This window comes from Sinocyclocheilus anshuiensis, unplaced genomic scaffold, assembly GCF_001515605.1.
Source record: "Sinocyclocheilus anshuiensis isolate Anshui unplaced genomic scaffold, SAMN03320099.WGS_v1.1 scaffold2905, whole genome shotgun sequence".
In the NCBI taxonomy this organism is placed as follows: Eukaryota; Metazoa; Chordata; class Actinopteri; order Cypriniformes; family Cyprinidae; genus Sinocyclocheilus; species Sinocyclocheilus anshuiensis.
Window position 1 is genome coordinate 82,754 of NW_015541048.1, and position 19,992 is coordinate 102,745.

The window sequence follows — 19,992 nt, forward strand, 5'->3', positions numbered from 1 at the left end:
TAAAACATATAAATTGTTATTTATCTGTTGCACAAAAGCAAAAAGAACAACTAATATTAAAATTAAAATGATTGACATGCGCAAGCTAGGCATAGCTTCTATTTATATCACGTGTTTAAAAGGTTGCGCAATGTAGCCAATCACAGACTCAGCTGTTGATTTCTGGAACGCAATGGCCAATCAGAGGTGATTAAGTTAGAATCTACTCACCGCAGTGCTGAAATTGCGTGCTCACGAATCCTCTCATTTTAACACACGAAGTGTAGACACTGTGAAAGATTCATTGTGCATATATTTAATGTGATATAACAGAGCTTTATGAGATCGCGATTAACTGAGATGTCAGCTTTTAGTGATAATAAAGGAAGCACGGAAAAAAAATCCGTCCCGCGCAGGTCTCTACTTTGAATGTGAACTGGTGGATCGATAAGAAGGCAATGCATTATAAAAATCTAAACATAGCGGTGTGCGATATATATGGTCTGCGATAATATCCTAATTGTTGTTTTAACGATGTGCGATTTGATATTATGAGTATATCGTGAAAAGCAAACACAAAACACACCTACAGAGTGCACGCATACATTAGGTGTTGAAGCCTAGTAGGTTAGACTAGGTTAGACTAGTGCGCGTGCTCGTGCGCATTTAGAGTGCGTTCTTTCACTGCATGAATCAGTCTATTAAAATGCATTTAGAATTATCACATATTCAAGATATGAGGCAGAAAATGTATATATTTATATAATTTCATATAGTTAATATCACACGAAGAGTGCCGTTTTTTCTCCAAAAGTAAGCATGATTACAAATGTGATATTGATTTTATACTACAGCTCAATAAACAAGTAGTTAATATTAAGAGATTTACGTTTTATTTTATTTTGTTTAATTATTAAATGCTGTGAACTGACCACACAGAATATGTTCAGGAGTCCACAGTAGTTTTTAAGATATCAGCACAATAACACACTCAGCAAAATATCGTCTAATTATTGTTATCGATAAAATCCCAGAAAATGATCGAGGTATCATTTTTTGTCAGTGTCGCACACCCCTAATTTGTTATTTAATTGATGTAATAATTTACAGTATTGATAATAATTGTTTAAATTAATATAATAATACTTTTGACTCAATGGCCATTTCTTAACAATGGTTTAAAGGCTGAAATGTGAAGTTTATCATTTTATAAAGCTTTGTTTTTGTGAAAACTTGTATCTGAACTGTAAATTATGCTTTTTACAGTAATTTTACATTTCAATATGGTACTATAGACATTGCCCTACCCCGCTCATATGGTATTAATTTTATTTGTGCAGGTCTTAAAAAGTCTTAAATTTGAGCTTGAAAATCCTGCAGAAGCCCTGTAAAAGTTTTGTCTTTTATGAGCTCTAAAATTATTGTCTTATCATGAGTCTTGGGGAATGTTACAGTATGTACAAGTAACATGTTATCTGTTTATTTTTTGTGTTACATTATTGCTTGATAGCACCTACAGCTCTGGGAAATTGTTTTTCAGTCTGATTGTGTGGGACTTGGTGGCCCCTGTATCTCTTTAGATACCTTAGATCAGTGGTTCAAAGCCTTTTGATTTTTTTGACCATGCCCCTCATTGTAAAGCCCTGCTTGGGCCTCAAATCTAGGCCCAAGCCCGGCCTTGGCCAGAGACGCTCAGGCCCTAGCCCGGCCCTTGTCCAACAGCTTATCAGAATTCTTGGTTTTCTCTTCCCCATTGCCAGCAGCCATATCACCCCGCAGCCCAATACTGGTTGCACACTGAAGCAAAGCAGGGTTGAGCCTGGTCAGTACCTGGATGGGAGACCTCCTGGGAAAACTAGGTTGCTACTGGAAGAGGTGTTAGTGAGGCCAGCAGGGGGTGCTCACCCTGTGGTCTGTGTGGGTCCTAATGCCCTAGTGTAGTGACAGGGACACTATACTGACAAAAAGCACCGACTTTCGGATGAGATGTTAAACCGAGGTCCTGACACTCTGTGGTCATTAAAAATCCCAGGATGTCCTTTGAAAAAGAGTAGGGGTGTAACCCCGGCATCCTGGCCAAATTCGCCCATTGGCCTCTGACCATCATGGCCTCCTAACCATCCTCATATCTGCTGATTGTCTTCATCACTCTGTCTCCTCTCCACCAATAAGCTGGTGTGTGGTGGGCGTTCTGGCGCAATATGGCTGCCGTCGCATCATCCAGGTGGATGCTGCACACTGGTGGTGGTTGAGGAGATTCCCCCCTTCTATGTAAAGCGCTTTGAGTGCCCAGAAAAGCGCTATATAAATGTAAGGAATTATTATTTATTAAGGAATTATTACAACTGTTGCAGCCATTAAAATAGTTCAGTTTTGTTTTTAATGGCAAAGTGGTTACTAGTTTATTAATAAATAGTTCAAATGGTTGCTTTGCGGCAAGCTATTGGCACTTTTCCACTGCATGGTACGGCACGGTACAGCTCGGTACGGTTCACTTTTGGGGGGTTTTCCACTGGGTACAGTACCTGGTACCTGGTACTTTTTTTAGTACCACCTCGGTTGAGGTTCCAAGTGAACCGTACCGTTACCAAAATGTGACGTGTAAACCAGGGGTGTGGACTCGAGTCACTTGACTCGAAACTTGACTCGGACTCGAGTCCCAAATTTGATGACTTGCGACTCGACTCGAAATAATTAAAGAAGACTTGAGACTCGACTTAGACTTTGACAGCAATGACTCGAGACTTGACTTGGACTTGAGCCCTGTGACTCGGAAAGACTTTATGATCAGATCAAAGTCGTTAGACTTTGCATCCCTGCAGCGTTGCGCTTGACTGGCAATAAAAAAATCCCCATTTTATTGGGGATACAGATATTTGACACATTTAAGACTCAGCTTTCATGCTAGATTCAGAGACTACGTTCAGGGAGCGCTGGATAGGCTAGTATAAATTACTGGAGTAATAGCATAACTTACGACAAAAGAGAACAGAGATAATAAAAATAACAAATTACATGATTCGTCTAGTAGCGATCTCCACTCGTGAAAAGTGCTGACCTGTCTGTTTGATCGCTGCCCAGCAGACACACGGAGCGGGCATGAGAAACGAGATGCGCGGCCGCGATCACTTCACTGGTGCTCGTCTCATCATCACTGTGACCGCTGCTGTTAAATATTCCTAACTTCTTTTGTTTGTCCGACACCGAGGTGCACCATGAGTGACGGATCCGCATCCCGCCACGACCCTCGCACTCTGCCAACTTCTAAAGCGGTACTGAACTGCAGTGGAAACGCTAACCGAGCCGAGCCGTGCCGTGTCGTACCGTACTGAGCCGTGCAGAGCCGAGTCGTACCACGCAGTGGAAAAGCGCCATATATGAGTGCCTAGCTAGCCTATATATTAAAGGCTCATTATGGTTTAGGATTTAAGTAATTAAATTAAGCACATCTTTTCCATCACCTTAAAGGGATACTTCAACCAAAAATGAAAATTCTGTCATTAATTACTCACCCTCATGTCATTCCAAACCCGTAAGACCTTCATTCATCTTCGGAACACGAATTAAGGTATTTTTGATGAAATCCGAGAGCTTTCTGACCCTGCATAGACAGCAACGCAACTGAAACATTCCCAGGCCCAGAAAGGTAGTAAGGACATTGTTAAAATAGTCCACATGACATCAGTGGTTCAACCATAATACTTTTTGTGCGCAAAGAAAACAAAAATAACAACTTTATTCAATAATTTCTTCTTTTCCGGGTCAGTCTCTGCCGTGATTCACGAGAGTACCACGTGTGTGCATTCCTCTGCTTATAAACAAGGTGCAGCGCATGCGTGTTCTACGTCAGAATGCCGGCTCCTGCGTCAGCAGCACCACACGCATGCGTCGTGGTACTCTTGTGAATGGCGGTGGAGACTGAAGCAGAAGAGAAGAACTTTTTGAATAAAGTTGTTATTTTTTATTTCTTTGCCCACAAAAAGTATTCTCGTAGCTTCATAAAATTACGGTTGAACCACTGATGTCACATGGAATATTTTAACAATGTCCTTTCTGGGCCTGGGAATGTTTCAGTTGCATTGCTGTCTGTGCAGGGCCAGAAAGCTATCGGATTTTATCAAAAATATCTTAATTTGTGTTCTGAAGATGAACACAACACCCGTCTTACGGGTTTGGAACAGCATGAGGGTGAGTAATTAATGACAGTGTTCATTTTTGGGTGATGTCTAAAATATAAAAAGAAGGAGAAGCCTAAAAGTGTGTGAGCTATGACGTGAAAATTGGCATGAAACCTGGCCTTAGGGGCGTAAATAAGTCGGGCCTGTCAGGCTCAGTCTGAAATGCAGGGCTGTACCTCATTGCCCATAGCAATATTCAAGGTCCCCATCATCGTTGGTTAATATGTTCCATAACATGCTACATGTTATACCTCTGGTACATCTGCTGTAATGATTTTTTATTTTTTTTTAAATTCAATACACCCAGTTTCTGTACATTAAATTCCCTGACATTTTAAGAGCTGAATTTTCTTTGGGATTCCCATTCTTTTTAAACAATTAATTTGCATGACTTTTCCAGTCGTTCTTAATTTAATTGATAAGGATTAAGCATATGGATTTCAAATAATATTTTACTCTCAATTTCTACTCAAAATGTTTTAGAGCATAATTAGAAATGTCTATATTAATCATAAAAATGTCCATGGAATTTGAAGATTTTATTAATTTACATGATTTTTTCAGAGTCTAGAAATAATACTTTTAGAATTAGTCTAACTCATACTGTATATCTTGGTTGAGAAGTCCTGCTCTATATTGCATTGCATTGATATAATTGCCTACAGTTCAGTTTACAAAGCAGGTCATCTTACCTAATGCTGCTGTAATTACCTCATATGTTGTTTTTGTGTGAGTTTGTTTGTATGATTTTGTGCACTATTTCACTTATATTTAAATTGTCCGTAGATTCAGATTTGAATTACAATTATTGTATCCTGTTTGCTACTTCATTTCCAATTCAGAAATTAAATGAGTATAATCGTTTAAAATTCTCAAGTTCATTCTCAATTCAGACCTGAATGGCACACAACCCTGGCTGGCTTGGCTGCTAATCAAACTCTATTTACTGTATTGTGTAGTTATCAATATTATCACTTTTTATCAATTACATCATTTGATTATTAATATTCAGACATGGCTGGCGTCGCATTTGTTCTCTGGCCTTGTTTGTCGAGCACATGCTGCTGGGTGTTGGAGATGTGATGTTGAAACTCAGGCCACTAGTTGTGGAACACACTCGACGCCTAGCACAAGTGAGTCAACTGTCCATTTCCTTGAAAATAATTCCTTGAACCGTTTCATTTCTGCTTATCAACACTCTCGCAAATCTCTTTGCTAAAGGTCTTAGAGCAGGACTCAAACCTCAAAAAGAGGCATCCGTTTGAGGCAGTGATCACCATACTCAAAGCCTGCAAAGATGGAGCATCTCAAAGCATTTTCAGGTATGATTTTTTTAAATTAGTTATATTTTCTTTAATCAAAGGGTTCAGTAAGATGCTATTAAAGGATTGTGGTGACTTGTTACTGTTTGTTTACACAGGTTTGGCATTCAACTTTGTCCAGTGTGCATGGGAGACCCTCAGGACCCTTTGAGTCTGCCCTGTGACCATATCTACTGCCTAACCTGTATCAAACAGTGGCTGGTGCCTGGCCAGATGCACTGCCCTCTGTGTGTACAGGAAGTGCCTGATGGCTTTGATCTCAAGGCCTCTGATGAAATACGGTAATCTGCTACTTGTTTGGGATGAATAGTTGTGCTTTATCTCTCTTGTTTGTCTGACTGTCTCTCTCTCTATGAGTCTAAAATATTATGTGCTTATTTTGGTCATTAGGGATCTCATTAGTCAAAATGCATTGTTCAGAATACGATGCAATGCTTTCTTCATTGATCTGGTCACCACTGTGTGCTTCAAGGACAACACTCCTCCCAGCAGAGACATCATCCTCCACCTGTTGTCCCTCCTGATGGTAGAGTCCTGCTCACTCCCTCAGATCAGAGGTATGTCTGTTTATTAAGTATGGAGATCTAGATTTTGTTTAGAATGAATAAATGACAAGAACGTTGTTCCCCATCCTCTCAGGGCGAGACCGGAGGTTCTTGACTAAGGCTCTTTCTCCCTTTGATGACTCTTTCGATAAAAATCCAGTGGTGCGTTCAGTGGTGCTAAAACTCCTGCTCAAGTACAGGTAAGCGCAGGGCTTCTAACAGCTCACAGCACACTCTTCTTAAACATTTATGAATATAATAGTTTTTGTTTTTTCCTCTTTCAGCTTGGATGATGTCAAGAACTATCTTCAGCAACATCTGACAGAAGTTGAGCAAAGCAACATCATTGAGGAGACTGATAAAACCGAGCTTTATTCCTTGTACATAAACTGTTTGGAGGTGTGTATATCACTGCCCTGACCAACTCGCGTTCACCTGCCATGTTTTATGGCTTAGTTTTTGAAGTTTATGACATTAAATATTTTTGATGATATAAATAACTGCATATCTACTGTGAAAATATTGAATGCTGATTAAGGCTAGTTTATAATCATACCATACCATACCATAAGCATACCATCTTAACTTACTCTTACTTTAAGTAACTAAAATTACATGTTACTTTCTCAAGAATTAGTGTTAAAATACCCTTATGTGCTGTATGTTTAAAAATTTTTTGAATGAACAGTATGTTGCTCCTGTGTCTGCAGGACTCAATGTATGATCGGACACAGTGGCATTCTGTGGCGGAGCAGCAGGCCTGTTTACAGGAGGAAACTCATTTTCTACTGGAGTTCCTTCACTCTGATGCTGTGTCTACACACACTGCATCTATAGAGCACCTGCAGTGCATGGCCAGAGTTCGACTGTGCCTGGATATGGGTGCTGGCCTGCTAATGAATAGATTGACAAGTGCTGGTAATTTTAAAAAGCCTTTAGTGCTTGTGCTTATGCTTTAGTGCGTGACATGATATCATGAAACCTGACAGAACATGTCCAAGTTACATTTCACCCAAAAATAAAAAAAAAAATAAAAATGTGCACACAGAAAACAAACCTTATTTTAGGAACTTAATTTTTTTTGGATTGCAACATTTTTTTGTGATATTTTCTGTATTTCTCCCCAGTTTTGAAACATTATTGCAACAGTTCATGAAATATGAATTATGACCTTAGAATGGTTTCATGAGATTCACCCAAAAACAACAAATAAAGAGTTGAAAAAAATGTCTGTATTATATTTAAAATTTGAATAATTTTTCTGTTGATATTGATGTTGTTTTCCTCATTTTAGGTGTACATGATGATCCTTCAGCTTTTATCCCAGCATTTTTGGACAGTGTGGTTGATCTATGCTGCCAGAGCAGGAATGACTGGTACAGGATTTACCTCATCAGAAAAATCTGCTGTCTTCATGGGGTTGAATATGTCCAGAAACTTCTGCCACAGGAAGGGTTCAAGTGGCTGTTTCCTCAGGAGATTCTTGAGTCGGTGGGTTTTAGTTGAATTAACATGAGTGACATGAGTTATTTTTTAATTTGTACGTTTATTTCTCTCAGAATCAAGATGACAGTCAAATTGACCAGTATCTAGCATGTGGAATGGACTACAAAACTATTCGAGATGCAGTAGCCAAAGGCATGCTAGATTGCAACATGAACGGAATACAGAAAGCTATTAAGGTATTTGTTTGCTTCTTTACACGCACACACACACATATATATACGCATATACTTGTTTACATAGACGTAATGGCTTTTATACTGTAAAAACTATTTTCTATCTCCTTACCCTAACCTTACCCCTAAACCTGCCTATAGACCATACCAGAGTGCATCTGTGTGGCAGTGGCCAGGGTCAGTCAAAAATTCAAGAGGGGTAAAAAAATCTCCTGCACAAGTAAATTATATCTATTACAGCTGTTACTATTAAAGAGCCATGTAAGATGCAGATTCTGTTGTTCAACACCTTTGCAATGTAATGATGGCTGATTGTTGATGTTGATCATTTTAATGGTAACTGTCAATAGTATTCTGATTGAAGAAATTGGTTAAGTTCAAGTAACTTTAAGTTTGACATAAAAGACAACAGATACATTTAATAAGGTAATTATAAACATTGTTATATTTTGCCACTTAATGGAAAAGTTCATTTCTGACCCTGCTTGTGACCATTAACAGATTCAGTTCAGTCACTTGTGAAGCTCCAGTTGGGATAGGATGCCTCATTAGATAGAAACAAGGGAGTTCACTAGCTTGTAGATATCATATCCACTACACGAACACTGTAATTAAATGTAATAAACTATGCAATCAAATACTTGCCATTTCTCTTCCTCAATTTTGTTAAACTGCTTTAACTGTGCTGACCAGTTTGCAATGTCTTTCAAAACATCCTTGTCTGAAGGATTGCAACTGCACACCCATGAAGAAAGCTGTTTATCTGCTACTGGCTTTGTTCAGAGAAGTCACCTCCCTGTACAGAAGTGGAAACCCCAACATGCACCCTAAACCTGCGGTAAAAACACAATATGCTACACAACAATTATATATAATAAGCCATATTTTTTTATTCTATGGATTTTTTTTATAAATGTATATTACTCCTGTATGTCTGATATTCATGTTGTTTTCTGTAGCAATGTGCTGGCCTTGAAGATTTTATCAGAAGCTCAGATGTCTTCATCAATAACGAAATGAGAGCATTTGCTCAAGCGCTGGTGAAAAATAATCTGCGTGCTCTGCATGTACAACCACAGACGTCAGGCAGAGAATTTATGCTGTTAGAGGTCACAGTTCACATGGCTGCAGTCCTGCTGTGTGGAAATCTGCTTTTACTTCAGCCACTGCAGCGGCTGGCACTGTCCCCAAACAACATGATGGTATGAACCCTTCACGCTTCACATGGTGACTAGAATGTGTTTGAGTGTGATATTTTTATCATGTTCTCCTCACAGGCTTCTTTCATCCCAACTATGCCTGATGACATGTTGGCAGTTGCCCAGCAGGCCATGGGACAACTTCAGTGGTATTGTGAGTGGATTCTGTGTATTGGTGCTGCTATAGAATTTGCCAGTCATGCAAAATTCAAGACCTATAAAAATTCAGTGCACCTGGAAACCCAGTGGTTAATATCTGACCTGAAATGCCATGTTAAATCATGTTACCCTGTTCTAGCTCATGTTAATGCAGTGATTAATAAACAGAACTTCATAATCAGAACGTTGTTATGTATAGGATAATATATTTGACGTTTTTGCCTGGGTCTTACATCAAATGTAATTTTCTTGTTATATTGAGTAAATAACAGCAAGAACAATAATAAATGTATGCCCATCTATTTTTTTTACTTCTTTTCCTAATCTCTGGTGTCCCTTTGTGTTTGAAAGTCTGTCCTAATGGTCATCCATGCACTGTTGGTGAGGTATGGTCATGTGACTTAATTCCTATGATTTGTCTTAACACTGCATTACTGATACATTAATGTGTAGAATTAGATTAGATTCTTCTTCTTAAAATTACAAAAAAAAAATTCTTCATGTATCTGTCCAGTGTGGTCGACCCATGGAGGTTGGTCGGTGTCCGGACTGTAATGCACCAATAGGTGGTACCAACCACAATCCTGTTCAAGGCTTCCAAGCCATGCAGAGACAGTGAGTTACTCCTGCAGTGAATGCTTGTTCTTCCTCTTTTATTCCTTGAAAGTTAAAGTGCATTAATATATGAAGACATTAACTAAGATATTAATAAATGTTGTAGAAGTATTATTTCATGTAAAATATTGTATAAGTAATGTTAACATAAAACTTTATGGTAAAGTTTTTCTGAACTATTCAAAATTAGCATTTTAATAAAAATGTAGGTTTATTTTACATTATTGACTTGCACACTATACTTTACTACTTGTCATTCCTTACATAAGTGACTGCTGTTGAACCAGGTTTGACTAAGGCTTTTGTTGATTTTAAATTTAGCAGTTTATTATCCATAATAATGATTTGTATAGATGCGGTTTATGTGTTTGGTTTTTTTATGCTCAATAAGCCTCGTTGAATTGTTTCTGTAGATTTGCTTTAGAGGTAATTGTTTTAATCAATTTGAGGCAATTGTTCCTCTTTGCAGAGGGGACCGTACTCAGTCGGGACACATTCTGGATGATGCACAGCGGCGTGACCAACCTGACATGCAGGACACTAAGAATATGTCACCTGCCCCCTTCATATATATATATAAAATAAAGTTGTGGCCTAATGGTTAGAGAGTTGGACTTAAGTCAATATATTGATTATTGTGACAGGCTTATCACACTGTCCACTGCTCCTGGTGTGTGTTCACAGTATGGCTGCATGATATATCAAATTTATCGAAATATCGCAAATGTACTTATCGCGATATGCATATCGCAATGGCATGCAATATCTGAATTATTTTAATAAACTACTTCAAAATGTTGTGAAAAGTCAAAGTTTTAGGTTGACTCATATAGCAGAGAATAGACTGGGCACGCGACTGTTACTTACATGACTTGCTTGATGCTAAAAAGAGTTATTAAAGGGGTCATATGATGCTGCTAAAAAGAACATTATTTTGTGTATTTGGCTTTTATAAAGAATATCTCTTTGGATTTGAGACTTTAGTCTTTGCAACTTTACAGATCTTCTTTATGCACCAAGAGCTTGTAACACTCCAAAGAGAAAGGAAAAATTAAAATCTCATCATATGACCCCTTTAAGTGCAATAAGTTGCAGAAAACAACTCTCTGTCTGACACACACCTGAAGCGCGCACACAAACCGTCTCTCGGATAGCGTGTGATTGCTTCAGTTTTCTTCCGCGCCTTATTACACTCGGATGGTCAAATACACACACAGTCGGTTATGTCTTAAGTGGGGCTACATAATTAATCGAAATCACAATTAAATTGTCTGGTTTAGTGCGATTATGAAATAGGGAAGGCTGTTATGTGCAGCATTTCAGTGAAGTATGGCTCTGTGATCAGTTGTAAATACTGCTTTATCTGAAAGCACTGCGAGTTTGAGCCGCTTATAACATGCATTTGAAAAAGCAACACGTGTCAAACATCTTCCAAACATGAGAAGCATTTATGAACATCTTGTCCAACAAAAGACAACATTTAATAACATGTTTTTACTCCAAAATCACTTTATAATGTGAGTCGAGTGTTTGAAATAAAATCCTTCCGTGAGACGATGTGGCTTCTTACGCAGAATAAGACACGCAACATATTATTTCATAGTATTCTACGCAGTGATAAAGGATATGTCGATTAGCACTGCATTATAAATATACTTTATTATGATAATTATAATAAGAACTCATAAACCATATATGGTCATAGTCGTGTGTTTATTAGTCATGTTGAATCAATGAAAGCAGTTCAATCTTCTATTCAGCTACAGCGATAAGGACTTCCTGGAACGACGTGCATTTTCTTTGGATGGAGCAGTATTTACTACTGATCACAGAACCATACTTTACTGACAAGCTGTGCATGAAAAAATCGCAATCTTTGCCAAATCGCAGTTTTGCAGATTGCGGTTTAATTTCGATGAATCGTGCATTAATTATATAGTGGCATAAATTTTTTTTATTTATTTATTTTTTGTTTACATTGATGTTAAAATTACATTTTCAGATTTGTGACATTGCTTTTTATGTAATGCTAAAACACTGCTGGTCACTTTCAGAAGGTGTAGTGATGCTCTCTTTTCCAAGAAAGAAAATGAAACGTATATATTGGTTATATAATTTTCAGCTTTAAAATATTTTAAAATATGATTTAAAATGATTTCACTCACTTAAAGCAATAGGCCTATCGTATCGCATATTGAATATCGCAGTATTAAACAAGGTATCTCATATCGCATTTTTCTTCAATAACGCACAGCCCTAGTTCACGGTGTGTGTGTGTTCACTACTCACTGCTGTGTGTCTTGGATGGGTTAAATGTAGAGCACAATTTCAAAGTATGGGACACCATACTTGGCATCACGTCATGTGTATATACAGGTGCATCTCAATAAATTAGAATGTCGTGGAAAAGTTCATTTATTTCAGTAATTCAACTCAAATTGTGAATTTTTAAATATATATCATATGCTGATTGTGGTTTTGAGTTTTGATACAATTGTATCAGACAACTCAATCCAGACACACATGCGTTTGAAGAACTGAGGATTTGTATTAAGAACCGAACCCAGCTCTGGTGTAAATCCAGCCAAACTTAAACAAAAACTTTCAGAGAGCACCTTTTACTATAGTCATCCCATATTCTTGAATGTTTCTCTTAAGAGTGTCAGGCAGATCATCAAGCCTGCTGTGCTGGATCCTGGTCCATTCCTGATGGCCCATCTTTTGAAGGACATGGAGCAGCTGAGCAGAGCTCTAGGCAAAGGGCTGGATGATACAGTCGGTACAATCCATTTGACCATCCACAGTCTACTGGATCCCCATCAGTCCAGCCAGTGTAAGAGTCCCACACCTCACTTTATATTTGTCACTTCCCATATTGATCTCCTGCCTCAGAAATTCAAGAAATATAACATTTTGTTATTCTAAACAGGGCCTGTTCCTTATGATCCAAACCTTTTCACTAAAGATGCAAGAAATGGATGGGAAAATGCTATGAATACTGATGTTATCACACATCAGCTGAAAGTGAGCAACATGTCATCTTTTAGTACACAGAACCAAGAAAGAATTATGCAACTTAAAGTTTTTTGCATCTTAGTTTTAGATGTGTAAATCATGGTTGATTTTCCATTTATTTCCCTCCTTTTTCATTGCCTCTGAAATAGATCAACCAATGTATTAACAGTTAAAAACATTTTTCATTGTTGAGTAGGTGTTTGATAACACTAGACCTAACATAAAAGCGAAAGCTGAATGGTTGATTAATTGTTGCATTAATGACCTCAGAGTAGAGTACTTCTCATAACCCTTAGCTGATTATTACTTTCCATTCTTTGATCTTTCTCTCAGGTTTTGGAGCTTCAGCTAAAGGAAGTGAATGCCTTCATCAGGAAAGATGAGCGAGTGTCTTCTAATCCAGTGATGAAGTTGGCATTTGGCAAACCAGGGCTGTTCCTGCGCTCTCTGCCCCAGAACTCCCTCATCCATAATTCATCCATCTGGAGCTGCAGGAGGAAGGTCTCAATGTTGAGTCTGACCCACATTGTGGAGCAAAACAGTGGCCGGGACACCTTGCCAGTGCTCTGGAAGTTCCTTCAGAGGGTAAGATATGTATTAACCACAGTATCTCATTAGTTTAACTACCAGTTCAACCAGTTCGAGACTGCAGTTCATGATGCCTGCTTTCTAGGCAGATTGTTTATGTTGTGTAGACAGTCCTTTGACCATTAGCATAGTCTGGTCGACTTTGATGTTAGTCTTACTGTCATATGAAGGACCAGCCATAGTTTATTTTGTTTTAACATACTGATTAGTGGTGGGTTTATCTGCAGTAATAAAACAGTGGAAAAAATCTGTATTAAAATAATGGCATGTAGAGAAAACAGAAACTGTAAAGCTGTATATTTCAGGAAGCAGAGCTACGGATGGTGCGGTTCCTTCCGGACATCTTGGTTCTCCAGAGGGATTTGGTAAAGATGTTCCATAACATGACAGAGCTTAACCACAACACCATTGGCGAGTTCCTGCAAAATCAGAAAGCAGGTACCTACCATATATTAGTGATGATTTACCATGGAAAGTGTTGAGTCAGTATGGAGATATTCATGATTGATCATTTCATTGTTTGTAATTGCATACGCTGCTTGATGGTTGATTTACCCATTTCAGCACAAATGTAGTCCCAAATCAGCAGTCATGCAAGCATATGCGATTTCTCTATTAATAAAGTTTACTTTCATTGCAAACATACTGATTGTGCCATGTTTTCATTCAACAGCTTCACTCACTGCTTGGTATGAAAAGCGCATAAAAAAATTTATATCAACTTGGAACCAAATCAGGGTATCTCTGGCTACCACAGGTAAACCAACTCCTACCTACAATTGCAAGCATACGTTTGTAAACTCTTAACTGGATTTCTGCATTGATTACTCATAAAATGTGGTCTGATCTTCATCAAGTCACAGTTATAGACAAACACAGTCTGACTTAACTAATAACACAAAACATTGTACTTTTCAAAATGTTATTGAAGACACTGACTGGTCATTGACAGAGCAGGCTGGATAAAGCACTATAAGTGAACCTCTGTGTTACGACTAATTGAAAATTAAAAGCTAATTGAAGTCAGTTAAGGAGATGAGATTGGAAGTGTGGGTGCTCTGCCCAGTCACACAAAGCCTGGTTACCATCAAAAAAAGGTGACTTGACGTGACTTGACAAATCCTTTTTTTTTTTTCTTTTTTTTTTAAAGAAAGATTCTTAAAATATTTAAAAACACATTGCAGAGATGCACAAAGCTGGACAAGGCTTTAGCATTGCTAAAGACCTATTATTCATAAATAAGTAGGTAAGATACCCTGTCTACAAATATAGAAAATTCAATTGCTACTTTCTCCACCATACACTTTTAGTGATTAAATAATGTATTCAATATAAATGTTAAATGTGCGTTATTAGTTTAGTCAGATTGTGTTTGTCTATAATTGTTCATTAAATTGTGATCAGACCTCATTTTATGAGTGCAATCAGTGCAGAAATCCAAATATTCACAAACATTCACAGACTTATTCTTTCCACTGTCTTGACCACATTCTTTCCACTTTAGACCACTGTGCAGTAATTTCTTAGACAAATGTCTATTATTTTTTCCATTGATGAGCGATGCATGAGATGGTCTGTTTGTGTCAGGAGAGATAAAGCTGCCGGACGATTACACTCGGGAGGAACTGGGTCTGGACGCAGACCTGCAGGTTCTGCTGCCGCAAAGAAGCGGCCTGGGCCTGTGCTCCACTGCCCTCGTCAGCTACCTCATCACCCTGCACAACGACCTTATCTACACTGTTGAAAGATACACTGGAGAGGAGTCTGGGTAAGAGATTCAGCAAATTTAGTCCCATGTATTTGTGGTGTTTGATATAGTAGTCACTGATGAAGTTATTGAGTTCAGAAAACCTATAACCTTAAGTATTAATCATCATGGTGTAACTCATCCTGTACCGTTTGTGGCTATGAGAGATATTTCATACCATGAGTCATCAGATGTTTACTGTTTTACTCTTATTGACCGTTCAGCAAATTTACATGTTCTTAAAGACAGTGTCATTAAATAGACCAAATTATTTTGCTGTTACAATGAAACACAAGTACTAAATAGACCAATAATTTAAAAACAATATTTAAAAAAAATCCAATTTCATTGAAACATTTCAAATCATGTGGCTTGTGAATAATAGAGGTGTACTATTACTTTGATGAATGATCGGACTTACAGTTTTCACTTTGCAGATGATAAAACACCTGTTGATGCTGGATGAGTGAAAAAACACCTACAGAAGGAGGGTTCTGAGCCATAACTAAAGACCACAATATTACTTAGTGATGTAATATTATATTATAATATAATAATATCAAATATAACATTATATTAACCTAGGGACCACATAGCAACACACTGAAAAAAAAACCCCACAACACTCAGAACCCTGAGTCACCGTGAGCTAGCGGTTAAATTTGCAACTTTAAACCCACCATACCCAATTTCCCAGTTAGGCACCCATCTATCCATACCATTCTCTGTCCTGTTTCCTTCTAGTTACACGGTAAGCCCAGCTGACCTGACAGAGCTGCACGTGATCCGTTATGAGTATGAGCGGGATCTTCTGCCTCTGGTGCTGTCCAACTGCCAATATAGGATGGAGCGTGGGCAGGAAACCCTGGAGGACTACGACCTACCCAAGATTCAGCAGCAGATCCTCACCCGCTTTCTACAGGGCAAACCACACATCACCCTTAATGTATGTCACAGCACCACAAGAGCTGAAAAATGCCTGTTCAGATGTGTTTTTTAGGAGTTCTTCAGGCTTGACAATCAGTAGAGTAAATAAATGAGTAAAATTATAATTATTTCTTTTGTTTTGTGTTTTTGTTTCTTCGTGTTTCAGGGTATTCCGACACTGGTGAACAGACAAGACAGAAATTATGAGATCATATTTAAAGATGTTAAGGGCAAAGTTCAACAAGTAAGTTATATAATTTTTTTAATTATAAATGTTTTTTTAGCGTAATACATTTAAATCTGTATCTTATACATTGTATTGGTTATGTTATTGTTAGATGTTGATCCATTGTTCAAAATGCTCTTAATGAATATTAATATTGTTTAAATGCAACTTTTAAAATTGTACATTTAATTAAATCCATGGTTACAATGCAGAGATATATTTTGACCATTTTAATACGTCACAAGCTGTCATGTGATTGTGTATCAAAAGGAGTCTTTGCAGCCTCTGACACAGTACGACCTTGTGAAGGAGCTGCAGTCCTACAGTGACGTGTGTGAGGCCCTGTCCACAGTTGAACTGGCCATGGGTTTCCTCGCCATGACGGGGGGAGAGCCACACATGCAGCTGGCCACTTATTTGAAGGAGGTGCTGCAGATGACTGACCACAAGGCCCCACATGTCTTCAAGGTTGGTCATGAACACACACTTTCTTTATTAAATGTATTATTTTGGAGCAGTGGTGAAGCCAATGGAGCAGTTAAACCAATCTAACTATACAGGGATTCCTTAAGACCGGTGAGGATAGCATCATATACCAATATGATGCTATCCTCACTGGTCTTAAGGAATCCCTGTATAGTTAGATTGGTTTAATGTCATGATCAGACGAGTTTCTCTTAGGGGGGTTAACACACATTCTTGTGTTAAAAAATGTTAAAATAAAAAACAGTAGAGGCCTTGAGATATTTAAAAGTTTAAATACTTTGATGTTACTTTAAAAGCACAGTGTTTGTGACGCGAGATGCTAAAAAAAGACCTACATACTATTCATAATAAAATTAAAAAGTAGCACACTGAAATTAAGAACAGTCATTCCATAGGGTGACACTTTATGGACCCCTGTCACATTTAACTAGCTTCTCTGAAGCGGAAGTCATAGATTTCTATCATTTCTGTTTTTTCAATAGAAAAAGTCCATGATAACTTTTCAGTCCCTAATCTGTTTTCTGGCAATGTGTGATACCTGTAAGTTATAATTCTGTGTGCAGGCATTAAGTAGGTGCAGCCTGAAACACTGTGTGATGTTGTGGCAGCTGCTCAGCTCTCTGAAATCAGAGACAATGCTACGTCTGAAGAGGGTGAGACACTCAACATAGTATTCTGTTTTGTGCTTTCAATTAGTTTTTATGTGATAATGACTGTTCATCTGCTCTTCAGGACCCGTTTGTGGGCATCAGCAAAGAGTACAAACATCCTTTGCAGGAGGAACACAAGATACTGCTCACTAGTTTTTTCACAAAGTCCAGCGCTGATGCCTTCCTGTTGGAGATGCATGAGTTTCTGCTTTTGGTCCTGAAGAACCCAAAAGCCATGGACACCTTTAGGCCTGACTGGGGGTGAGACCTGAGGAATATTACCAGTGCTGCAATGCTAGTGTAGTCTGATTCACAAACAGACTACTTGAATGAACACCTTTCATTGATTTCTTTTCACTCACATTACTCTTTTGAATCAGTCTGACAAATCCTTTACTGAATAAATTCACTGAATTCATCAGAATCAACATTTGACTCGATTACTGAACTGCAAGTTATAGCAATAGCTGTTTTGTTTCGGTTTGTTTTAGTTTTTTGTACTGAAGGCTTGTAAAACTAAGTAATTGCTTACTGGTTTTGTGGAACTGATCCTCCACTAAGCCCCTCTCAGTGAGAAGCAATCACACCAAATTACCCTCAAGAAATGAAAGTAATATCTGAATTAACCATGTATTTATGTCAAGTGATTATATATAGTTGACACAATGGTTTTCAGTATGCTAGGGAAAGGCTATCCAAAGCATGAAACTGGGTAAACTGTGTGATACAGAGGCTTAAGAACACTCAACTAGAAAGATAAAGTTTCACTGTTTACACTGGGGTGGGGGACAGTATAGTATTTATTTATGAATCTGTTTTATTGAAGTGTCCATGGCATGTATCCATAAAAATGTCTGTATCATTAATTTATATAGTTTTTGACCAAAATGTAAAAAAAAAAAAATGTCTGAATATAATTTTTTTTTTTTATCGCCCACAAATTTGTATGCAGTTTACAAAAAATTCCATAAGACTGTGGTGGCACTAAAAATACTATAATCAAGTTAATCAAATATTTCATGAACATACGATTGGCAGGGAAATATGGGGAAGTTTGTGAATGGGTTTTGTATTCTAAAGGAATCTGCAGAGCAGAATCTGTGGGAGCCTTAATATTGTGGTGATGTGCACTCTAAAGCTCTTGTTGAACATAACTCACTAAATTCTGTCTGTCTTCCAGTCTTAAAGACACTGTTGTGTCCTACATGGAGCGTAAAGATCTGGACATTCCTCCTGAGGTGGACGAGTTCTTCCCTGAAGAGATCCTGCTCTCACAATACACCGACACATGGAAGTTCTCTGTTCTTCTCAGACAAGAAAGAAACCAAAGATAGATTCTGGATGAAGTGCTTCTGTTGTCTTACCCAGTCACTCTCATATCAGGGAAAACTTTGATTTGATTTACAAATGACATCAGTACAGACTTTTAAAAATAGTGCCTTTTGTGCACCTGAGGAACAGTATGCAGCACAGTATGCTGCTGCATATTTGCTTCCTTATATACAGCACTTTATACTGTAATATTGCTTGAAGGGTTTTGGGACCGTAATATTGTACAATCTGTCAAAGTAATCTCTCGGATAGTTAGCAAGTACAATACAACTTATTACAAAGTATAAAAAGTTCAAAACAGTCAAATACTTTTCTGTAATTTTTTTGTGTTTTGTTTTTGAAGTTGCTAACGGTTGTTTAACTATTCCTTCTTTATTTGTTTACTTGTTACTTTAAGATACATACACTCATTTGAGAATGTGAACTGTTGATTGTTGAAATATACACTCCACATCATGAGCCCAGACCTGGGCCCCGATCTCCGTACCTCGCTTAATACATCTGAGATGATTTGAAAGATACCAGATCTTCTAATCGTGATAACTGATCTCTGGCTAATTTGGTTCTTCAAACGAATTTGCGGATTTGTCTCTGTTCTTCTCAGACAAGAAAGAAACCAAAGATAGATTCTGGATGAAGTGCTTCTGTTGTCTTACCCAGTCACTCTCATATCAGGGAAAACTTTGATTTGATTTACAAATGACATCAGTACAGACTTTTAAAAATAGTGCCTTTTGTGCACCTGAGGAACAGTATGCAGCACAGTATGCTGCTGCATATTTGCTTCCTTATATACAGCACTTTATACTGTAATATTGCTTGAAGGGTTTTGGGACCGTAATATTGTACAATCTGTCAAAGTAATCTCTCGGATAGTTAGCAAGTACAATACAACTTATTACAAAGTATAAAAAGTTCAAAACAGTCAAATACTTTTCTGTAATTTTTTTGTGTTTTGTTTTTGAAGTTGCTAACGGTTGTTTAACTATTCCTTCTTTATTTGTTTACTTGTTACTTTAAGATACATACACTCATTTGAGAATGTGAACTGTTGATTGTTGAAATATACACTCCACATCATGAGCCCAGACCTGGGCCCCGATCTCCGTACCTCGCTTAATACATCTGAGATGATTTGAAAGATACCAGATCTTCTAATCGTGATAACTGATCTCTGGCTAATTTGGTTCTTCAAACGAATTTGCGGATTTTATTCAAATATCTGGATTAAGTTGTCTACTGCGCGTTCTCATGTCCCCCGTAAAGGGATGTATCAATACTCGAAACCACGATCAGCAATGCAGCGATTGGCTGGCGGCAAGACAGCAACGTAATGACATATAAT

General features: G+C 37.9%; 1 protein-coding gene across 1 annotated transcript in view; it reads left to right on the top strand.

Moving 5' to 3' along the window:
* Positions 1 to 19,195, top strand: part of LOC107690595 (E3 ubiquitin-protein ligase rnf213-alpha-like) — an 86,437-nt gene extending 67,242 nt beyond the window's left edge. The window contains 27 exon segments of the mRNA XM_016488966.1: positions 5,170 to 5,290; positions 5,379 to 5,479; positions 5,578 to 5,760; positions 5,870 to 6,036; positions 6,119 to 6,224; positions 6,309 to 6,423; positions 6,735 to 6,942; positions 7,319 to 7,515; positions 7,584 to 7,706; positions 8,431 to 8,541; positions 8,663 to 8,905; positions 8,981 to 9,056; positions 9,413 to 9,447; positions 9,576 to 9,676; positions 10,146 to 10,262; positions 12,304 to 12,509; positions 12,606 to 12,700; positions 13,025 to 13,276; positions 13,585 to 13,717; positions 13,953 to 14,036; positions 14,867 to 15,047; positions 15,771 to 15,972; positions 16,120 to 16,197; positions 16,450 to 16,647; positions 17,229 to 17,318; positions 17,398 to 17,576; positions 18,496 to 19,195. Coding sequence (XP_016344452.1) covers positions 5,170 to 5,290; positions 5,379 to 5,479; positions 5,578 to 5,760; positions 5,870 to 6,036; positions 6,119 to 6,224; positions 6,309 to 6,423; positions 6,735 to 6,942; positions 7,319 to 7,515; positions 7,584 to 7,706; positions 8,431 to 8,541; positions 8,663 to 8,905; positions 8,981 to 9,056; positions 9,413 to 9,447; positions 9,576 to 9,676; positions 10,146 to 10,262; positions 12,304 to 12,509; positions 12,606 to 12,700; positions 13,025 to 13,276; positions 13,585 to 13,717; positions 13,953 to 14,036; positions 14,867 to 15,047; positions 15,771 to 15,972; positions 16,120 to 16,197; positions 16,450 to 16,647; positions 17,229 to 17,318; positions 17,398 to 17,576; positions 18,496 to 18,649 — 3,856 coding nt within the window. The 3' untranslated portion in view covers positions 18,650 to 19,195.
* Positions 19,196 to 19,992: the final 797 nt, after the last annotated feature.